General features: G+C 37.8%; 1 protein-coding gene across 2 annotated transcripts in view; it reads right to left on the bottom strand.

The window, feature by feature from the left end:
• Window positions 1-23,479, bottom strand: part of myo1d (myosin 1D) — a 76,876-nt gene that overhangs the window by 35,135 nt on the left and 18,262 nt on the right. For both annotated transcript variants that reach the window (XM_067369057.1, XM_067369058.1), the window contains 14 exons: window positions 22,576-22,669; window positions 20,935-21,100; window positions 20,543-20,596; window positions 20,149-20,244; window positions 19,136-19,252; window positions 18,837-19,040; window positions 15,991-16,136; window positions 15,768-15,882; window positions 15,456-15,626; window positions 5,509-5,579; window positions 4,526-4,600; window positions 4,294-4,426; window positions 3,085-3,251; window positions 1,090-1,297 (listed from right to left, as the gene is read on the bottom strand). In XM_067369057.1, the coding sequence (XP_067225158.1) occupies window positions 1,090-1,297; window positions 3,085-3,251; window positions 4,294-4,426; window positions 4,526-4,600; window positions 5,509-5,579; window positions 15,456-15,626; window positions 15,768-15,882; window positions 15,991-16,136; window positions 18,837-19,040; window positions 19,136-19,252; window positions 20,149-20,244; window positions 20,543-20,596; window positions 20,935-21,100; window positions 22,576-22,669 (1,817 nt within the window). The remainder of the gene's footprint in view (window positions 1-1,089; window positions 1,298-3,084; window positions 3,252-4,293; window positions 4,427-4,525; window positions 4,601-5,508; window positions 5,580-15,455; window positions 15,627-15,767; window positions 15,883-15,990; window positions 16,137-18,836; window positions 19,041-19,135; window positions 19,253-20,148; window positions 20,245-20,542; window positions 20,597-20,934; window positions 21,101-22,575; window positions 22,670-23,479) is intronic.

The raw sequence follows: 23,479 nt of genomic DNA, 5'->3' as shown, positions 1-23,479 counted from the left end.
TGTGTGACAGTGAAATGACACTGGCAGTCAATAAATCTGCCGTTCAAAATATTTTCATGCTCCTGAGGAGAAATAAAAGTAGAAACATCCCTTTAAAAATGCCACAAAGCACTGTGAAAATGATACAAGAAAATGCTGTAATTCAGAGGGATTTACATGCCATATTGTTTTACTGTTGTCTTGTTGTTTTGTCTGCTGTGGTGTGAGGTCTGTTGTTGAAAAGTAATGGTGTCAACGAATCACAGGAACTTATGGTGCGGATATGGCACCTTGTTGTCTCTGGAGCTGATTAGTGTGTGCCGTAATGGAGTTTCATGATATTCCTGATCAGAATTTATTTTTGAAAACCAGCTGAATACCAAATGAAATAAGATGAATATCTTATGAAAAACTGGCACCAAATCAGCATATTAGAATAATGTCTTAAGGATTATGTAACACTAAAGTCTGGAGTAATAGCTGATGAAAATTCTGTATTGCCATTACAAGTATAATAGATTACATTTTAAATATATCAAAATAGAAAACAGTAATAATATTTTAAAATATTACTGTTTTAATTAAATTAATGCAGCCCTGATGAGCATAAGAGGCTTCTTTCAAAAACATTAAAAAATTCTTCCTGAACCCACGCTTTTGAACAGTAGTGTATAATGAGTTAAATGAGGTTAGCCTTAAAGTCTAAGAATTTTAACATGACTCATAGGACCAAGCATAGATGAGTCTTGCACTTTGTGGGAGGACATTCGATTTTAAAAAGCACATCTATTTACATAGTTCCACAAAAAGTATATTTGGAGACTTTTGTACTGAGAAGTCAGACCTGAAAATGTCTGAATGTCATTGAATTAGGTAATAAAATATCAAACCAAGTAGCATCAGTTAAAAATTGATAGCAAAGCTTTTTTTTTTTTCAGAACTAACTTAATTTTATCTTCAATTGAAGATATATAAATATCATACAAGGACATTCATACATCTTAAGTATCCAAATACTTTTTGAAGCCACTGAATATATTTATATAACTACACAGCAGGCATTTAAAATAAATGGCATCAAGCCTAAGGTACACATAATATGTCTCGAACCTTCTGCAGAAAGAGGACGATCCTCTTCACCATCTCTGCTCTCTGCTCCTCCAGGCTGAAGATGGTTCGGGGAGTACGGATGAAAACTTTGGTCTTGCCGTAGGCCACATCGTGTTCGAACCCACAGCCCTGCAGTAGACGTTTCACTGCCTCTTTATCGGATGGCAGGTCATGATTGGGCCAGGTGAACTCTGAGATCATCTTATACCTGAAAAGTAAAAAAGAAAAGAGAATGGGTCAAGGATAGAGAGTAATGCTCTAAATCCATGCATCATAAATGTGTACTCCATCCATAAACATGTACTTAAGCGAAACAATGCGCATGTGTAAAATAAAATCCATATTTAACAAGTTATGAAGAAAAAGGCCTTTATTAACCCCCCGGAGCCAAGTCAAGTACACGTTTATGATGGATGGATTTAGAGGGAAGCACGTTCTTCAGCTCATACTAGAGACCCCTGTTCACTTCCATTATAAAGCTCAGATGCGCAAGGATATTTATTAAAATATATTTGATTGTGTTCATCAGAAAGAAGAAAGTCATATACACCTAGGATGGTTTGAGGGTGAGTAAAGCTTGGGCTAATTTTCATTTGAAAGTGATCTAATCCTTTTATAATAATAATAATAAAACAGTTTTATTATTATTATTATTATTATTATAACAACCTTTCTTTAGCAGGAAAGAAATAGATACATATTGTTTTACCACTAATCAAACTAAATTATTTTTTTAATGTCCCTTTAAGACAAGACATTTCACTCGGCAGCCATTTTTGAAACGCCTCTCAGGCAGCTATTTCAGTAATGCAAGCACAGCTCATATTTCTTTGAATCAGAGGAAGTTAGCCTGAATTACATCTAATTACATCTAGTTCACCAAGCTTATGATTACATTTCATATTTGAAATCACCAATGAAATCTGTCAACTACTTGTTTTCTAAACGCTCAAATCATGACAAAAAAAAGCATTTTTTTTTAGGCTGGACCAGCCAATGCGCATGTGCAGTCACAAGTACGTGTCTCAGAACGCTGACTAAAGGCAGCTGCAGTGACGCAGTGACTATGCCAATTGGTGATTGCGTCTTTTATTTAGAGGCTTTGTATAGGCTTTAAACACGGCTTGTCCAATCAGAATATAGAGTGTGAGCTATCCATTTCATAACAAGCATTATATAACACACAGTGAGACTTTATTTAAGACAGGTGTGAGGCAGGGCCCTTCGGATCAAATCCTCACTCGTCCAGTCTCGCCTCTTAAATAGTACATTATATTCCATGCACATCTGCAGGCTTGACAGAAACACAAATCACTCCTGTGAGTGCTGTTAACACTGCATTCTCAATTAGATGTAATTCAGTCAAACTCCCTCCTAGCGACAGAAATTTTGTCAACTCAGGTGTTGAATCTCATCAACTCATCAGAGTTGTGGCAGGTGTGCTTCAGGGTATTTTCTGAGATTCTTTCCTTTGAGCAATATACAGAGGCCTCAGAAAGTCTTTGGACTACTGGGACATCAGATAATATCTTATGGGGTTTTTCTCAAGGATTATGGTATGTATATATATCAAGAATCATTGTATATTCAGTGACAGTACAATGCATGCTCTACTAACAATAAGGCTATTGAAAAAGACTTCAGAATGAACACGGACTGCATGTCATTGTTACATAAAACCCTTCAGCAATCGTGACACTTGGAGAAGAAGAGACTCCAGTGGATGACAGCTTTCACACCAACAGACGTTGCGTAAGATCTTCACAATCTGATTGATCAATCTGTAGTTTCAGATGTCAGTAGCAACCAACGACGCAACAGTCACACACAAGCTGTCACAAGAGCATTAAGTTACAATTCATGAGCTGAGACCCTAAACTAATGTGACACTGTCAATTAAAAAGACTATTTAAACAGAAGATAGAAAACTGATTAGGTAATGCTTTGAAATGGACATATGTTGGCCATACAAATGGAAAAAAATAGGATGGTCACCTCTGAAGGAACCGTGGGTAGGTTTGTCGGTTAGCAAAACCAGCTCGTCGTACCCGGACATTCTCCAGGAGGCCCAGATACTCCACTTGATGCTTGCAGCGTTCATGCTCAAACAGCAGCGGTGACTTCACATCATTTGGCTTTATGCAACGCACATAGTAGGGCTCCTATATGAACCAAAAGAGGGCTATGGTGAATAATTGCGAATCTATAGAGTGCGACACTTTTTCAGCCGCCTTGGTTATGAAAGTAATTTTTAAAAAAGTCTTTGTTAAAGAGTTATAATCCATGAACCAAACCAACCAGCTATGAGGTAAATCACAACATTACTAACTTTAATTTAAAGCAAAAAATTCAAAGGTACAAGACTGTGTACTTAATGCTTCAGTTAAGAAAAGCTACAATCCTATGAAGCATTGCAAATGATATAATCAAATTACAAATAATGGACAAATATATATATATATATATATATATATATATATATATATATATATATATTTTTGACACGTACTGCAAAATATATATAGATTATGCAAATATTTAAGAATGCTTCAAGGGAGTATGCAGGTGCTAAATAGTCCTTTTTAACACAATCTGCTTGTCGCAATTGTGTGTTTGGTGGAGATTTTATTGCAGAATTATGGGTAATGTAGATTCTAATCAGAAATCCCACTGTTAAACATGGTTATTTTAAAAAATACATTGAAATAATGTGGGCTGATGGCTTCAGCAGAAGCATTTACCATTGATCATCAACCCATGTAGCTCACAGTAGGTTTGTCTTTAAAGATTTATAAGTTGTCATTAAAAATCACTTCCCCTATGGAGAAAATTAATGTGGTTTTTACTTCCAGAAGCTGACTGTTGAAACCAGACTCTATTAAATGGCGTTCTGGACTACTTGACTCTGATTGGTCATTCAACTGTATGATAGACCATTTTTTTCCTGATTTTCTTCATAGCTATGCTGACATCACATTGTATGATCTGGTGTCTATTTCTTCTCACATTAAAAAAATCAATGTCAATATATTCATTTATTTGGTAAGCTGTCATGTAATAAGTAGGATAATATACATTAGTCCGCCATTATCGCAAAACAAAAAAATCCCATACATTATTTCACAATAATGACTGTCTGTATTATTACTCATATACTATATGCATTGGTCATGTTCAACACAAAACTACTTCAAACACACTCACCTTGCTGGCCAGGTTCTCCACCAGAGAGATCATGGAGTTTTTGAAGAGTGTCGCAGCAGTCAGGGGTCGTTTGGTGACCTCTGTGATGCTCAGCTTGCCCTCTGGCCACATGGCCTTCAGCACGGGATTTGAGCTGTAAAACACAGAAGGAGAAGGACAGATATAAGTCACAGATGTCGTGTGACATCTGGCAGGTATGTAAATAAGCGACGTACTGTATTGTAATACTGACCTGTTGTAAAGTAACCTCTTGAAGTCCTGAAACAAGGTGTCCTTGTTCTTGTCAATGAAACCCACAACGGAATAACTAAAAAAAAAGTAAAAAAATGTCTCCTTAGGAGGATAACTTTTTTAATGATAACTTATAAACATTTAGACCAACTTACTGCTACGAGGTTATTAATTGATGGTATATGCTTTTGTTGATGACATTAGCCCTAATGTTTTATTGTATTTTCTTTAAAAAAAAAAAAAATGGTATCAAGGTCCCGCCCACACTCCCGCTCCTGCAGACTCAATCACAAACGCAGCTGTTAATCATGACACCCCATTTTTACAGTATCAAATAATGATCTAAAACTAAACTTACTGAAAAAAAAGTGTCAACGTGAAATGACAAAAATTATTAGTTTTTTAATTATTAGTTTGGCTCGGTTCTCATTCAATTACATGGAAAGGGAGGGGTTTATGACCTATACCGCAATCAAAACATTTTGGCTTCACTTTTCAGGAAGTGTGCAGCACATTTGTCACTGACACAGAGAAGCTCCAGCTCATTAATTGAGAATATATATAATTTTAGATTTAATTCCCCTATCCGTTTTTCTCTTTTTCACACAAACAAAGAAGCCTGAGCATCAACAAGGCATTTCAACATGGTGTCACATCACACCTACACCCACAGAAGTTTAGGAAATAAATGACAGCCTGCAATCTGGCAATCCACTGAAGTGGGAATATGAAGCTGCATTCACATTTGGAATAAACTTGTTTTTGCAGCCGGTGTTTACATCATTTGGATTGACTAATATGTTTGCGTCACTCAAATGTTTATTTACCATACCTTTTCAAACCCAATTCATGCCCAAGGGAGGGACTCTTTCCACTTAGTTAAGCCTTCTGTGGGTTACTAACAGTGATTGTTAATTACAGCATTTAGGGCTTATGGTCCCAAACAACAGAGGGTGCACTTACGCCTCCTCTAAATGTACTTACGCCACATCTCCAGCATAATGACGAATGCGGAAGTCTCGGTCAAACTCCAGGTTTTTGTCTGTGGGGGAAAGCTGTGGAGAGAGAGATGGGAAATGTGAGTATTTTTTTTTAACATAAAAGTAGACTCACAAAACTCCTTAAAATACTTGGAAAGCAACATCTCTTTTTGCAGTAAACAAGCCTGCAAAAAGTACAGCAGTGTCAGAGAAAGAGCTAGGCAACTCAAAGCCTGGGAGGGGCATCCAAGTAAATCTGCACATATGAAAGATAGATGAGATGCGCTCTTCTATCCAGCATAAGACGGTGGAGCTGAAAAGCTGTGCTGAAAAGAGTTCAGTGAATGACTGTGAAAGAAATGGTGCCCTTTTAACTACACAATTCAGTTATGAGCGGCAAGTGTGCCTACTTAAAATATAGGGGTGTAACGATACTCTCATGTCATGATTTGATCACGATACTGAACTCATGATGATACGATATTATTGTGATACTCCAAGACATATGGTAAAAGGATAACAAAATTTATTGTTGATTAAAATGCTAAATTTGGTATTACATTGGGGATGGAAATTAATAAGCTTGGCCTTGGTGCTGATGACCCAATGCACAGGACAATGGTGACACCAGAATAAAAATATTCATGATTCTGAACAGGGGCGGCGCCAGCCGATTTTGCCGGGGCTTCAGCCCCGAATGTTTTGAGTCAAGCCCCGAATGTAATGACTGTCACTGAGCAAATATGAAACTGGACAATAGCCTATGTAAACCCCCGAAATCATAAGTTGCTTTATTTCATTGTGCTTTGGCTTTGCATATACTGCATACAGCCTGTAAAAATAGACCTTAAAAATAATCTAGCCTATAGAATACATTTCTTTGCTGTCGGTAGCCTATGGGCTACTCCGTTTCTTCCTCTCTGTTGAATATGCAGCAGGTAGGGGAGGAGCTAGCACAGTCAACCGCAAGAGTGCGAGACAGTCAGCAAGCAGGAATTTCAGGTTAGAGGTTTCTTAACAGTGCTCTCAAAATATAATTTTTCTAAACATATCTCTCTATTAAAATACGTTAAGCAGTTCAATACCGCTTTTCTACAGTATCTGACCATACACCGGCCGCGCTTTCTCTCTCTCGCACATTTGCGCACGCGATCAGCTGGTGATGATCAAAATAAGAGCTCAAGGATTTATCTTTTAAAAAGAAATGAGTACAAAAGTATTGTAAAAAAAAGATGTTTGAACCCTTTTTAATGTCCAGGTACAAGTCAATGCTGTTTCTTTGTTCAATTTGCACACTGTACATGTGTTGAAGCTCTTAATTTTGAGTTTCCAGAGTGCACCAGATTGATGCATTTAACCTTAAAATATACAAAATTTTCTTCCAGGGGGGCATGCCCCCTGACCCCCCTAGAGCTGGTACGTTCAATAAAGTTTTACAGATTACAGTGTCAAATAATATACATTTTCTGAACAACAATACGACAACAAAAGCTCCTTTCATGTCAGTAAAGCTGTTAATAGAAAATTAAAATGTCTTTGGACAAACATAGATTTGGGCTAAGCCCCGAATGTTTACAATGTCTGGCTCCTCCCCTGATTCTGAAGCTGAAAATACAGAATTATTTTAGATGAGAGTAGATATATTTAAAATAGATATATTTAATAGATATATTTAAAAAAATGTAGGCCACTTTTTACTGGTAACAAGACATTTGCTATTATCAGGACCACAAATATTTCCCCATTGCATTATTATACATTATTGTCACGATCACCGTCAGTTCCTGGACTCCAATTCTCATAATCATCCCTGCCAGTCACATGCACACACTCCACACCAATCAGCCATTGCCACATACAGCTGAAGCTCATTATCTGGACTATTTAAGACTCACTCACACACCACCTCATTGCAAAGTCTTGTTTCACCTTGTGTACAATTCTGAGCGTTTCCCTGTGTTGATTACCTGCCTGTTTCTGATCCTGTTTGCCTTTCTTTTACGAACCTCTGCTGCCTGCCTTTGGACTGTGTATTGTTTCCTGACCTGTGAATGATATCTGCCTGTCCTGACTTCTGCCTGTACTGTGACTACGATTCTGCCTATCCCTTGCTGTTCCTGTTTGCCCCTGCTTTGTCCCTGCCTGTACGACCACACTCCTTTTTAATAAAGCTTGCAAATGGATCTCTCCCGCCTCGTTACAATTATATTCAGCATTAAATATAGTAGTTTAATGTAGGACTGACACTAAAACAATGTAAACTTGGATTTTTTTTTCTCTCACTGTAATTTTCATATACTATACACAATACAAATTGTCACTATCCACGATATATATCGTTGCATTTTTTTTGCGATATATTGTGACAATATATTGTTACACCCCTATTAAATTAGTTATAAAACTGATAGTTCGGACTCTAAATTTTGATTTCATAAGCTGCATTCAAAGCTGTAAAATGCAAACCTGTGTCAACATGATTTATATCAATGTATCAAGTTGATACGCAACAATAATCAGCCTACAGTTATCTTTTATTACTATTTTACCTGCCAGGAGAATTGTTAATTCCAAATAATTGTATTAATAAAAGCTATTTAGCTATTATAAAGCTATTATATATATATATATAAAAAAAAAAATTAATACAATTTAAATAAACATTTAAAAAAAAAAATCTCTAAAAAGTAAAAAAATCTAATAATATATAGTCATTATCATCACACACACAATATAAAATCCCCACCACCACACACTTTAAGTTTGATCAAGGCCATGATCAGATTTTTTAATTCTATGAAATACAATAAATGTTTTAATATAAATAAAGTGTGTTAAATGTGTTAAATTTGGCAATGCTACAACAAACTCAAGGCTCTAAGACCCCGTTATCAGTGCCAGATCACTGTCCTCCTTAAGGAGCCTGTGTATGCTGGGCAGCTAGTGCAGTTATATAAGACTCACTGTCATTCATAAAATACAGCAGTGACATCAAAGGCAAGCAGCCTCAGCTCTCATTAAGATACAGAATGCTGCTGATCCACTGTGTGAACAGGGACGCCCATTTCTGCGTATTAAAGCAGAATGGAACAATGAAACCCCGAATCCCCTCTAGCCATAAGCCATCACATGCCCACACACCGGATTAATTAAAGGATTGACTATCAGTAACTTTTAGTGAGCTTTTGTGTCGCAATCCCCATTGTGGTAGATGCCAGCATCTCTATTCTGTGTCGGGTGCCACTTTATGGGTCTCCGTTTGGTTTGTGTATGTGGTGACTCACTCGGCTCATTTGAACTGCAATACAGATAAAATGGCCCTCTAAGGAAATGGATGAGAAGCCACTATCTCTACCAGAGAGGACAAACCTAAACACTTCAGCCGAAGTGGAAGAGCAATCAGAATCAATTTGAATGGATGGCTGGAACTGTGTTGAAAAAAATGTATTCGTTTGAAATTGCAAAAGAGATTCACATTTGATGTGGGATATCTGAAGTCTGCATTTCGGAAGAGTTTAAAGTACCTTAGGGGTAGTACCCAGACCAGGCTCCGAACACATTCACTGGGTCTCTTAAAAATGTGATATATCTCAATTAGTCATGCCCGAAAACATGCATGCACATACAACAACACAATCTGTAAATAAATTAGGTCTATCAGTGTAATCATTGTATATATGGAGCCAGGCTGCATATGCCATTGTACATAGTAGAGCACAGATGACAAAGAGTCACAGCAGGAATTGAAAAGCAACTAAACCAAGACAGTGTTCAGAAAGACAAAAGTTGAGTCCCAAATGACACACTATACACTTATACACTATGTACTTATGCACTATGTACTCATCCATGTAGTGCGTGAATAGTATAAGCTTATTTTGTCATTTAACATCGGTGTCTGATCCCCCCTCCACTACGTCATTAAAGCTGCAACAGTCGAGTGCATGAAGTGCCCAACATTCCACACTTCATTATTTCCATTAATTTAGTGCATCATCCAGGTATTTCAAGTGTACTTTTTGTTTTTGGAATTTTAAGTGTGAACGCACTACTCGCACTATTTATACTTAAAAACGTCATAGAATAGTGCATAAGTACGCAAATCGGGACGCACCTAAAGTTCACAATCACACCTTTAAACCTAAAGCATCCTTTAGAGAGAGAAACAGACATTTTTAGCAGTGTTACACAACCTTATTTTGTCAAGTTTCTCAAAAATTCTCATTTTAAACTCCTAATTCGTGACTGAGGTTTTGTTTTGCTCTATCCTCTGTGCTTCCTCATTTGTCAAGACGTCCTGCGTGGTGATAGCTCATGACTCCTTAGGTATGGACTATGGACATCATCAAGATAAGAACCACAGTTTCGGTCCACCTGCACTAACCTCTAGGCCACAGCTTCAAACCACATGCACTCCAATTCTATCCAGTCCAAATTTACAAGGTTTAAAAAAAAAGTGTTTGATTGTACAGACACGTTTAATCCTGGATCCTGCTGGTCGCACAGATGCCTCCCGGCCCTCCTACCCCAAGCTCTATTCACACCCCCCAGGAACACACCATCCTGTCTAACACCTGTGCTTCTCAATACAGAGTGCTGGTTAAGCCAACCATACGAACAATGGCACCTGCCAGTAAAGCCCAAAATCTGCCGCACATCATCAGCCAACATCAGCCAGGTTACCAAATCACAGTGGACTCTAGATGCCTAGATAAAACAGTAAAAACATTTATTTGAGTTTAAAACAAAACAAAAAATCTTAGCGACTGCTTAGATACAAAAAGGAACAACAGGACTCATCAAATGTAGTCTCAGGATGCTCTTGGTGAATTTAAAGGGTTAGTTCACCCAAAAATGAAATTTCTGTCATTAATTACTCACCCTCATGTCGTTCCACAAACGTATTTTTGATGAAATCCAAGAGCTGTCTGACTCCTCGATTAGACAGCAATTTTACGACCACTTTCAAGGCCCAGAAATGTAATAAAGACATCATTAAAATAGTCCATGTGACGGTTCAACCTTAATTTTATGAAGCGATGAGAATACTTTTTGTGTGCGAAAAAAAATAATGACTTTATTCAACAATATCTTCTCTTCTGTGTCATTCTCCCATGCTGTTTACAGTCAGTGCTTCCAGTTTCTACATCAGAACGCCGACTCATTATTGGCTGACGCTGTTAATGTGAGCAACACGACGCATGCGTGTGATGCTGACGCAGGAGCCAGCCAATAATGAGTCGGCTGTTGCTTTCCGGCGAAAGTGGTCATTAAATTGCTGTCTATAACTCTCTGTCAGATACCTCTTGGATTTCAAAAATATCTTACTTTTTGTTCTGAAAATGAACGAAGGTCTTGCGGGTTTGGAACAACACGAGGGTGAGTAATTAATGACAGAAATTTCATTTTTGGATGAACTAACACTTTAAATCAGTTCAAGAACTGAGGAACTATAACTGAAAAGAACAAAAAAGAAATTGAGGAATTCAGTATCTCGATAACACTTTACAATACGGTCCCAGTAGTAAATGTCAGTTAACTAACAATAAGCAATACATTTGTTACAGTATTTGATTGTTAACGTTAGTTAATAAAACTTTCTGTAAACATTAGTTAATAAAATGACAACTGTTCACTGTTTTTCAATGCTAGCTCAGGTCTATTAAATATTAACAAACACAACTTTAATTTTTTATAATGTATTAAAATTAAAATTAAGATAAATAAATGCTTTATAAGTATTTGTCATTGTTAGTTCAGGTTAACTAACATTAACAAATAGAATCCCCAAGATCTCTTTTTAAAGTTTGAATGTTTTTAAACTTTTTTTGTTGCTTTTTACTCCAAAATACACAAGGCATAAATCATGGGAATGTTTTTGGACAGATAGATTTCATACAAATTGGCTGCACTCCGAAAGGTCAGTAGCAAGTAAGGTCAAAGTTGAAATCGCTTGAACTTTGAGTTGTGCTTGACCAGCACTGTGGGTTAAAGCTGAAGCAGAGTTCAATGCACTGGGCAACGCTAATGTGAGCCATGTGAAAAAAACCTTAAGAAAAACAACCCAACTAATGCTAATCCTGCAAAGCTGTACCCAAAAATTAGGTACAATGACGTGTCAACACTGGGATTTCATACACCAATTACCCAGTAACTTAAGTGTTAAACGTGTGTCAGTGCTTCACAAGTCACTATACAAAAAAACAACGCAATTACTTCCACTAAGATGAAAACAAGTCATGATCTCTTCCTAATGAACAGTTCTGCAGAAGAGCGGGCCACAGAGGCCAGCAGAGCTCTTATCCAGGAACAGAAACTGAAGGCTAATTGGCTGGTTGCTGCGGCCTACACAAACCTGATCGGGTAATGAGCCTGCCCTTGCCTTCACACAACCAGGCACCCATAGCAGCATCCTCTCACACGGCCACACCTGCAATAGGCACGTGATGAAGAGAGGGAAAACAAGGGGTGAGGGGAGGGCGAAATTGGGATCAAAGAAAAGAACAGGAGAGAAGAACGAAGCCCCCAACACATACTGTCAGGCAGCCGCTTGTGTCAGCAAATAACAGTAATTAAAAGCTGAAGGGAAAAGAGGCATTTTTATAGCAAACACCTGGAGGGATCAAAGCTATTTTAAGGGTGTGATGAGAATGTGGGAAGCACAGTGAACATCTAGAGAATGTGAGGCACATGAAGGGAGACGTAGATAAGCTGATAAAGCACAATGAGAAGGTGTAAGTGGTGTTAAATGAAGCACCTTATTGAGACGAATATGTCAGCTCAAGGCTAGATCTGCCATTAAATCTGATGTTTTCATCTTAGATGAAGTGTAGAGAGCATACAGGCTGAGGCAAACTCTTTTTTTCAAGCAGTTAGATATGAAAGTACACCTTTACCACTAACAATTTTGTCTTTTGACATCTAAAGAGGGCAAAGTATTCTCAGAGAGTACTGAATCACCATCTCCCATATGAGCACCAAAACTCAACATCTCACCACTAGACCATGACTCCAGCGACATTTGGCCTTTTGCATAGGGCAGGGATATTTGGAATGCTCAATGAATACAATAATGGTAATACCTTAATGCACAAAGCACTCACATTGGAGCCTCAGAAAGTTATCAGTAAAGAATAACCAGTATAATCAATAATAAATGGTATAATATATATATATATATATATATATATATATATATATATATATATATATATATATATATATATATATATATATATATATTTATTTTTTTATTTATTTATTTATTTTTATTTTTTTTTTTATAATATAAAATAAAGATTTGATAAAGTTCTCTCCTTCATATGAAAATTTTTGTGTTGTTTTGGGCTGATTTACTATCAGTATTAGAAAAAAATCCTCATTGTTCCAGTCTGCATGAAAATAACATCTCTTGGCCAATGGAAAAGGGCCCAACACATGCAGAATTTGCAGAAGGCAACCCAGCATCCATTTGCAACAACTATTAATGTTAAAATGTGGACATATATACATATACTGTATACACTGATCAGGCATAACATTATGACCACTGACAGGTGAAGTGAATCTGATTATATATTATGCACCAAGTGAAAAGTTGATGTGTTAGAAGCAGGAAAAATGGGCAAGTGTAAGGATTTGAACAACTCTGACAAGGGCCAAATTGTGATGGCTAGACAACTGGGTCGGAGCATCTCCAAAACTGCAGCTCTTGTGGAGTGTTCCCGGTCTGCAGTGGTCAGTATCTATCAAAAGTGGTCCAAGTAAGGAACAGTGGAGAACCGGCGACAGGGTCATGGGCGGCCAGTGTGGTCCGATCAACAAACAAGCTACTGCAGCTCAAATTGCTCAAGAAGTTAATGCTGGTTCTGATAGAAAAGTGTCAGAATACATAGTGCATCACAGTTTGTTGCGTATGGGACTGCATAGCTGCAGACCAGTCCAATCAAGCATCTGTGGGATGTGCTGAACAAACAAGTCTGATCCATGGAGGCTCCACCTCACAACTTACAGGACTTAAAAGATCTACTGCTAACATCTTGGTGCCAGATACCACAGCACACCTTCAGGGGTCTAGTGGAGTTTTGGCAGTAAAGGGGGACAACACAATATTAGGAAAGCGGTCATAGTGTTATGCCTGATCGGTGCATGTGTGTGTGTGCGTTTCAATTATCATTGTTCAGAACTTGTTGAACATCCAAAACAATGCTGTGTGCTGAGCTAAATGTGCTCACTGTATGTGCATACATATGATGGTATATGAGCTGAAAGCTCATGAAGAGCTTACAAAATGTATAGAGGAAGTCAAAACAGTGGCAGGAATCCCTCCGTCACACACACAAATGAATATCTGCTGTGAGGAGACGTGGTTCTGATGCCTGTACCGAACTGTGATGGGCAACATAGCAATCCTTTTTAGAGTCGAATCTTCTGACATCATGTCCTGTTTTTGGTTCTCTTACATGTCTTTGGACCGTGTTGCATACATACTGTATTTCAGTCGCACAGAACCAGAAAGTTTATTTGAAAGTGTACAGAGACCCGTCTTTTCAGGGGTCTCGCTCCACTTGTTTAGTGCGCACCAGGAATGGGATGGCAGTGTTCGCGCTTATTCAAATGAACCAGAGTTTGTTTTAACTGAACAAAACCTTCCAAATGTAAACACACCATAAAAGTCCAAAAAGAGCAACTTTATGAAATAATGAGCTATTTATCTCTTCCTCACTGCTGCAATCTGCTATGCTCTACAGCCAGTTCAGCTTATGGCAGAGCAAGTTCCATGTTTCATGTCAGGCCCAAGTTAAGAGAAAGGAACTACAGAGAAAGAACTCCGGTCCACAGAGCATACTTTTCATACTTGAAATCAACCAAGGGTGAAACTTCCCCTCTTAAACCGAGACTGCAGATGAAAAAAAGCAAAGCAAAGAAGGAAATCACAAGAGACTCAGACACAGATTTTTAACAAGCAACCATTAATTATGCTGTTAAAGTGGCCTGCACATTTCTCCCACAAACAAGCCTGGAAACATCTCAGAGGTGTCTCTGAAAGATGTATTTAAATTTGTGAGATACATACACCTGAAGATATAAGAGAGCTTTCCTTTTCCATTTTCACCTACTGATCCATCTGTTTCTCTTTCATATGCTCATATACCATGTCGAATTTGGTGAGAGAGGTGTTTACATATCTAAAGCATATACTTTGAAATGGATACACTCATGCAGATGTTTTGCTCACACGCAGCAGGAGAAAGACACATCATCTATCTAGCTAACAGGCCTGAGATTCCTCCACAGTGAGGAGTAACCCTCTGCATTACAAATGAGCTCTGAAGGACACTTATTATTCCTGCATCCAGGGAGACTTCTGATTATTCACACAGCCTGACACGGGGAATTATCTAGGGGCAGACGATGCCTGCTCGCTTTAGCTTCCTCCCTTTGGTATGAATGCAGCATGTGTGAGCTGAGGGCAGATTCTGAGCACAGTTTGATAAAGAAGTACCTGAACTGACCCTCATCTGGGTCTGTGCCCACTGCACTGCGTGACCAGCCCATCAGTATCCAGAGATCCTGTCTGTCTAGAGCTCTGCAAGGTATGTTTACATTTTGTTTTGTTTACTGCCTTTTTCTATCTTTATCTCAGTCCGTCTCTATCCATAACTCTCCTACTCCCTCTTGCTTTCTGACACTTTGCCAAGGCTGAGACATCAGTCCATTGGTTGCCAGTGACATCACCGAAGTCTAAGTAGTGAGAAATACTGGAGGACATTTTTTCACTAACCATTATTGCCTCCTTGTGTTGATTCAGGGTAATGCATACAATTCAATTAAGACTACAGTATTATCAATATTGCTGTTTTTACTTTTTAATCAAATAAATGCATCCTTAACGAGCATAAGAGGCTCCTTTCAAAAACATAAACTTTACCCAGTTGTTATTTTCAATACCTTGCGGCTAGTGTAGTGGGCATGTTTTGCCAGTTTTCCATTGAGAGCCTGCAGGAACATCTCATCTGTCACCTTCCCCACATTCATGCACGCCTCATCCAGGACCGCAAAAATGCCTTTATGCTGCTGCTCCACCAGATCCACGATGATCTGATTGTTAAAGTAGTCGATCTGTTTCCATGAACACACAAATCACAAAAAAGTTTATTTAGTTGCAGTAAAGCTAGATCAATATGAAATGAGTTTCTTTTTGTATAACATAAAGAGTGAAGATGTGAAAAGTTCACAGAGAAACCATCAAATAAAACCCACATGTTTCCAGGGGATGCCCTCACGCTGATACTCTTCCTGCTCTTGTTTCAACACCAGTTGAATGAAGAGCTGCTGTAGTTTTTCATTACAGTAGTTTATACAGAACTGCTCGAAGCTGGATAAAACAAGGAAGATATTCAGGAGAGACACTCTAATTATAGTAAACAGAGCTGAATAATGCAGGCAGTAAAGATCCTCATATCAGAACAGCATATACCCTCACCTGTTATTCTGAAAGATCTCAAAGCCATAGATGTCCAGGACTCCAATGACTGTGTTCTTCCCATGAACCTTGGCGTCATAGTTTTTCACCTCAATGATGTCATTGATTCTTCCCACAATCCAACAGAAAAGCCGCTCATAAATGGCCTGTGAGTAGCAAATAAAGAGGAGTGAAACTGGTGGAAGAAGAAACGTAGATGTGAATAGTTTAATCGGTCAAACAAATGTGTCTGTCTTGGTCAAGCTTTTTATTGTAATTGTACAGCTACGACATTTTTTTTTCTCTATAGCTATGAAAGAGAAAGAGAAAAAGAGAAGTAGCAACAGTACATAAAGATATAAGGAATATATACACTACCATTCAAACGTTTGGGGTCATTAAAACTTTTTTTAAAGTCTCTTATGCTCACTGGGTCTGCATTTATTTGATCAAAAATACATTAAAACAGAAATTTATGAAAGATTATTACAATTTAAAATAATTGTTTTCTATTTTTATATATTTTAAAATGTAATTTATTCCTGTGATGGCAAAACTGAATTTTCAGCAGCCATTACTCCAGTCTTCAGTGTCACATGATCCTTCAGAAATCATTCTAATATCCTGATTTGGTGCTCAAGGAAATATAATATATATAATAATCACAGTTAAAAAAAGGTTGTGCTTCTTAATATTTTTGTGTTAACCATGACTTTTTTCAGGTATTTGAAATAGAATGTTTTGTTTCTTTTGAAAAAAAAAAAAAAAATATATATATATATATATATATATATATATATATATATATATATATATATATATATATATATATATATATATATATATATATATATATATATATATATATATATATATATATATATATATATATATATATATATATATATATATATATATATATATATATATAATAATCTTACTGATCCCAAACTTTTGGTAGTGTGTATGTATATATGATATGTGCATATATACAGAGGGTACGGAAAGTATTCAGACCCCCTTAAATTTTTCACTCTTTGTTATATTGCAGCCATTTGCTAAAATCATTTAAGTTAATTTTTTTCTTCATTAATGTACACACAGCAGATTTATTAAAAAAGAAAAACTGAAATATCACATGGTCCTAAGTATTCAGACCCTTTGCTGTGACACTCATATATTTAACTCAGGTGTTGTCCATTTCTTCTGATCATCCTTGAGATGGTTCTACACCTTCATTTGAGTCCAGCGGTGTTTGATTATACTGATTGGACTTGATTAGGAAAGCCACACACCTGTCTATATAAGACCTTACAGCTCACAGTACATGTGAATGAGAATCATGAGGTCAAAGGAACTGCCTAAAGAGCTCAGAGACAGAATTGTGGCAAGGCACAGATCTGGCCAAGGTTACAAAAAAAACTTCTGCTGCACTTAAGGTTCCTAAGAGCACAGTGGCCTCCATAATCCTTAAATGGAAGACGTTTGGGATGATCAGAACCCTTCCTAGAGCTGGCCGTCCGGCCAAACTGAGCTATCGGGGAAGAACCCAAAAGAAGAACCCAAAGATCACTGTGGCTGAGCTCCAGAGATGCAGTCGGGAGATGGGAGAAAGTTGTAGAAAGTCAACCATCGCTGCAGCCCTCCACCAGTCGGGGCTTTATGGCAGAGTGGCCCGACGGAAGCCTCTCCTCAGTGCAAGACACATGAAAGCCCGCATGGAGTTTGCTAAAAACCACCTGAAGGACTCCAAGATGGTGAGAAATAAGATTCTCTGTTCTGATGAGACCAAGATAGAACTTTTTGGCCTTAATTCTAAGTGGTATGTGTGGAAAAAAACAGGCATTGCTCATCACCTGTCCAATACAGTCCCAACAGTAAAGGCATGGTGGTGGCAGCATCATGCTATGGGGGTGTTTTTCAGCTGCAGGGACAGGACGACTGGTTGCAATCGAGGGAAAGATGAACGCGGCCAAGTACAGCGATATCCTGGACGAAAACCTTCTCCAGAGTGCTTAGGACCTCAGACTGGGCCGAAGGTTTACCTTCTAACAAGACAATGACCCTAAGCACACAGCTAAAATAACGAAGGAGTGGCTTCACAACAACTCCGTGACTGTTCTTGAATGGCCCAGCCAGAGCCCTGACTTAAACCCAATAGAGCATCTCTGGAGAGACCTAAAAATGGCTGTCCACCAACGTTTACCATCCAACCTGACAGAACTGGAGAGGATCTGCAAGGAGGAATGGCAGAGGATCCCCAAATCCGGGTGTGGAAAACTTGTTGCATCTTGCCCAAAAAGACTCTGTATTAGGCTGTATTAGATCAAAAGGGTGCTTCTACTAAATACTGAGCAAAAGGTCTGCATACTTAGGATCATGTGATATTTCAGTTTTTCTTTTTGAATAAATCTGCAAAAATGTCAACAATTCTGTGTTTTTCTGTCAATATGGGGTGCTGTGTGTACATTAATGAGGAAAAAAAAAATGAACTTAAATGATTTTAGCAAATGGCTGCAATATAACAAAGAGTGAAAAATTTAAGGGGGTCTGAATACTTTCTGTACCCACTGTATGTGCAATTTTATTACACTTATTCACTATATAAATACTAAAATATACAAGAGTACAACATATAATACAAACATACCTCAGATATACCGTGCAGAAGGTGACATTATTATTATCATTATCATTACAGTGGACCAAAACAGTCATGCATCATATTTAGGGCCTGTAGAAGTTTTAATTCAGACATTGGCATGAAGTTCATATGCAAATTATTGGTCCAGCAGGTTTATTCACAGCTGTGTTACCACAATTTTATTTGTCTCCTAAAAAAAGACTCCCAGAGTCCCAATTCATACCTTGGCCAAGGCATCACGACCATAACTGGCCTCTTGATGAGTATGCTGTTTGTCAATCACATCACGCCCGGTGGCCACAGTGCGATAGAGCAGAGCCTTCTCTACATTCTCCTCTTTGGTGGACAGCAAATCCCCCAGCACAGACACTAGCTTAGAGTTCTCAATGAGAGTCACATCTCCATCACTTCCAAACTTCAGATTTCCCTGGAAAGATTAAATAATTCATCAATCAATAAGTTTGGGCAATACTAGCTGCAGTTGGAAATACTTTCTGAACAAGCTTAGGAAATACTACACACCAGATGCAAGATGGTAGCCTGGATCTTGTAGACCGTCTGAATCTCCTCTACAGTGAAGCCAATGATCTTCATTGCATCAGCAACAGCTTTATATTCAGCACTGTCATTTATAGACGACTGCAAGATTGGAAAGAGAATCTAGGTGAGTTACGGTCACAAACAAAAGCACATCTTGACAGATTAAATAAAGTTTAGTTAAAACATCCTCTTTCTGATCTTGCTTTTAACAGTACATGCTATTAATTCAGCTTTAGGGATAACAGCACGGTCGGCCTTTACCGAAATGTAGACTGGCTAAAAGCCTTTCATTTAGTGAAGGTAAATCAATGATATTGAAATGGGAGGTCATTAAACCTACTATTAGTTTCACATTGAATTGATAGCAGTGCAATTAAAAGCTGGAAATTGCTGACACAGCTACTAATCCCCAGACTTCCTAAAGCAAAAGCGCAACACTCAAATTGGTAATTATGCTGGCATACTCATTGCTAACAGCTCCAGCAGAGTAACACTGATTTCATACAGCAGGAACCTTTTGCAGCCACAGTTGTGCTGGACAGAGTGTGAAGTTTAGCCAGCATGTTCACCTACAAAAGACTTGGGAACTGGCATGAAATGTTCAAAACACTCCAGGCTGTTTGTTTCAGACCTCTGTGAGCTCAGCAATCCAGCCTGTTCCATGACGACACCTTGTTTGTTGCTATAAATTTGTTTTCGCACCCGCTCGTTAAACTCCCTGCAGAAGCAATGGAACAGTGCTGGGTGACTCAACAGGCTATTACAAATAGGTTTTAATATGCACCAATGGCTACTGTACCAAGGAACAAAAATAATCAAATTCCCTGCACAATTATTTGTGATTGCCCCTGCAATGATTTTATTTTCCAGAGATCCCAAAGAAGGTCTTGAGATCCTTTATGATATCTATAAAAACCAAACAAAACTTTCTGTATAATATTACACGTACAATACCACCCATAATGGTCTCTTTTAATTTGTACATGGTGCAATACCTTTATCTGGCCTCCGACTTTAATGTAGGTGTATGCTGTGGGATCTCTTTGAATGTGCAGTGACCGCAGCTGAGCATCTGGAGCTCCTTTCACCAGCTGAAAAACACATTTAAAAGCACTTTTGACTTTCCCCACAGGATCATTTCTCTTGTGTTGATATGAAGAAGCATGTAAATTATAGCCTTGATAATAATGGTTTGCAAAGCAGTAAAAGACAGATGGAATTGTTCTGATGTTTTGAAGCGATAGGACATTATTTTGTCAGGGCAATAAAAGTGAGAAATGATTGGCCTTTGAAGGCTCTGACAGTGGGGCCATAAACAGGTTTGGTAGGATTTGTCTGGTGTCTAGCATCATAAAAACAGCATCTCAACTCCTCAAGTCCTTCACTCACCTGGTAGAAAGAGTGGAAACTCCTCTCTCCTTCCTGCTGAAAAATGACTCGGGACTAAGTAAGAAATCAAAAACAGATAAAAGTGTTAAGGATAAAAATCATATGCATTTATAATAAACATAAAAATGTCACAGCTTCACCAGCACACATAATACGATCAAGCAAGACAAAACTGAGTGGTGTGTGCCCGAGCACACGGTCTGCAGTAATGATAGGGTGTTGTGGGTGGTTGTTTTGTGAATGTTTTAAACACATTGCTAAGTGGTTGCTAGGTCATTTCTAGGGTGGTAGTTAGATGGCAGCTTTTTTGGGTGGTTTTGAATATATGATACATATATATTTGATCCTATGAAAGAGTCAGTTCTAAGCTGCTCCTCTTTAGCACCCCCTACCTTCTCAAGCAGGTAGTTGTTGATATGGCCACCAATCGGGTCTCCCTTAAAATCAAAGTTGATATCCATGTACTTGCCGAACCGGCTGGAGTTATCATTACGGTTGGTCTTGGCATTCCCAAAAGCCTCCAGGACACAGTTGGACTTCAGCAGCATGTTTTTCACCCTGTATAAACACACACTCTTTTCATTTCTACAACATTTATAAGCCACTTGTGCATCATTTCACCACTTTAGCTAAATGAGCGTCAGTATCAATATGAGGCTGATGGATCTGATTGCTCCTGACATTTGGTATTAGAATAAATACACTAATCTGTCTGTTTGAAGCCTTTATGAGCCAGTATGCATGGTTATATCTGGCTATTTTAGTGTATATAGTATCACCATGTGGTATCCCAGCATGGTGGTTAAGTGTGCTTCAGAGGATGATTTATGGGGCCTGCTGCATCGGTCAGACCACAGAATGCTCAGCATTGGTTCTCCTGCAGTACAGATATGCATGACCTACACTGCACATTGGAGGAAAGTGCCCTGCTTAGTGCCTGACAGGCTGAAGAGGTCCTAACTCTACTGTTGCATGCCTGTCAGGCATTAAGCAGGACATTTTCCTCCATTTTGTGACACAAATAGCTACAACATCCTGTAAAATTCCACTTTGCTTTTGCATTGGGCCTACAGCAGTGTTGCCAAACTTCTTTCTCTTTAGGTATCCCAAAAGCACCATTAAATTGAATTATTTTTAATGATCTTTTAACTGGCCTAATAATTTATTCATTTTAAAGACAAATTTCTGTTTTATCGGTTTAGCAAAGCAGAAGCAAAATCTTATTATCCTCTAAAATCTGCTAAAGTACCCCCTCAAGTATACTGTATGTTACCCTGGTTGGAAATTACTATTGACTACAAAAACCCCTGTTTTTAGATGTACTTCCTAGAAAATATTTTCCGCTGATCAATGCCCAGTTTTAAAAGAGCTTTAACCTTTAGCAAGCAGAGAAAATAAACCATATCTACAGGGTGCAATAACAGTGATATGAAATGTAGCACAAAGCACTATACATCTAAAACTGGATAACAGTTACAAAGCCTGATTTTATTGTTATTACTATTACTGCAGTCATAGTTAAGATACAAAAATGAAGGAAAATGCAGAATGTTGCCGTAGGGATATATAAAGATCTTTATGATTAAATAAACATTACAGGCCCAACATACTGAGCGCTATATTTTTTTAAGCTACGTAGATAAAACAGAGATAAAGAATGAAGCACAGTAGATTTTCCTATCATTTATTCACCAAGCTCGACTTAGATCCATCATATTTCAATTAGTGTGACCCAGCACTATTTTAATCTCTGCCCTACATTTCACTTCTATCACTATTGCTCCCTGTGAGGCTAATTCCAATGTATTATTCATTCACTCACTACCATGAGAAACTTTGAAAATTCTGCTTTCTCATAGTCGCAACTAAGCAAAGATTCGTATGATTATGAATGGCATCCACATACACAACATCAAATACTCAGCAGTTGTTGTTTATAACATTAAAGAGGCATGCTATGCAGCATGGTCTTAATATGACTCATCACTGCAGCAGCGTGGAGAGAGGGACAGAAAGGCTTTTGTTGTACGTACCTCTCCACCTCTGCTCTTTGGCTGGGATTGGTGATAGCAGCGATATATTGCATAATGTATTTACTAGCCTCTGTTTTTCCAGCTCCGCTCTCCCCTGCAAAATAAACAAACAATGACTAATGCTTTATACTGTATATATAACAGTATAATTGGATAAAATGAAGTAAATACTATTACAATCTACAATGAAATATAACCACTGGTGAAAACGCTTCTATTTTGCATGCAAATTTCTAAGAACATACATAAACAGCATACTTATTCGAATGAAAAACGAATAGAAATGTTTAAATTTGTAGTATGTTTATTTTTGAACTTCACTGTACATGTCTGTTGAAAAGTTTGGAGTCAGTATTTTAAGAAATTAATAATACTCATTGCATTGAATGCATTAGGATGCATTAAATTGATCAAAAGTGACAGAAAAGACAATGCATTGTTACAAAAGGTTTCCGTTTTAAATAAAAAGTTCTTTTGAACTTTCTTTTCAACAGAGAATCCTGATAAAATATGTATCACGGTTTAAAGAGCAGCAAATCTTTGACAATAAGAAATGTTTCACCAAATCAGGAGTCAAATCAGCTTGTGATGATGTTATTATTGGGATCATGTGACACTGAAGACTGGAGTAATGGCTGCTGAAAACGTAGCTTTCCATCGCAGGAATAGGTTACACTTATTAAAATCACATTTTTCTTAAAATGTAAACAGTTACTTTAATTGTAATAATGTTTCACAATATTACTGTTTTTATTTATCATAAGTATCAAATACACATTTTTGCATTTCCCTAGAACAGAGAGGAAGTCTAGGAGGAAAAATTAAGGCTACAAACAAAAAAAATCTCATGGAATTTATTTGTTAAATAAACAGCAAGTTCCTCTATTTGCCACAAGATGGCACC

Source organism: Chanodichthys erythropterus, chromosome 19 (assembly GCF_024489055.1).
Source record: "Chanodichthys erythropterus isolate Z2021 chromosome 19, ASM2448905v1, whole genome shotgun sequence".
Taxonomy (NCBI): Eukaryota; Metazoa; Chordata; class Actinopteri; order Cypriniformes; family Xenocyprididae; genus Chanodichthys; species Chanodichthys erythropterus.
Note: the sequence above shows the minus strand (reverse complement) of the source record. Positions and strands in the feature narration are given on the sequence as shown.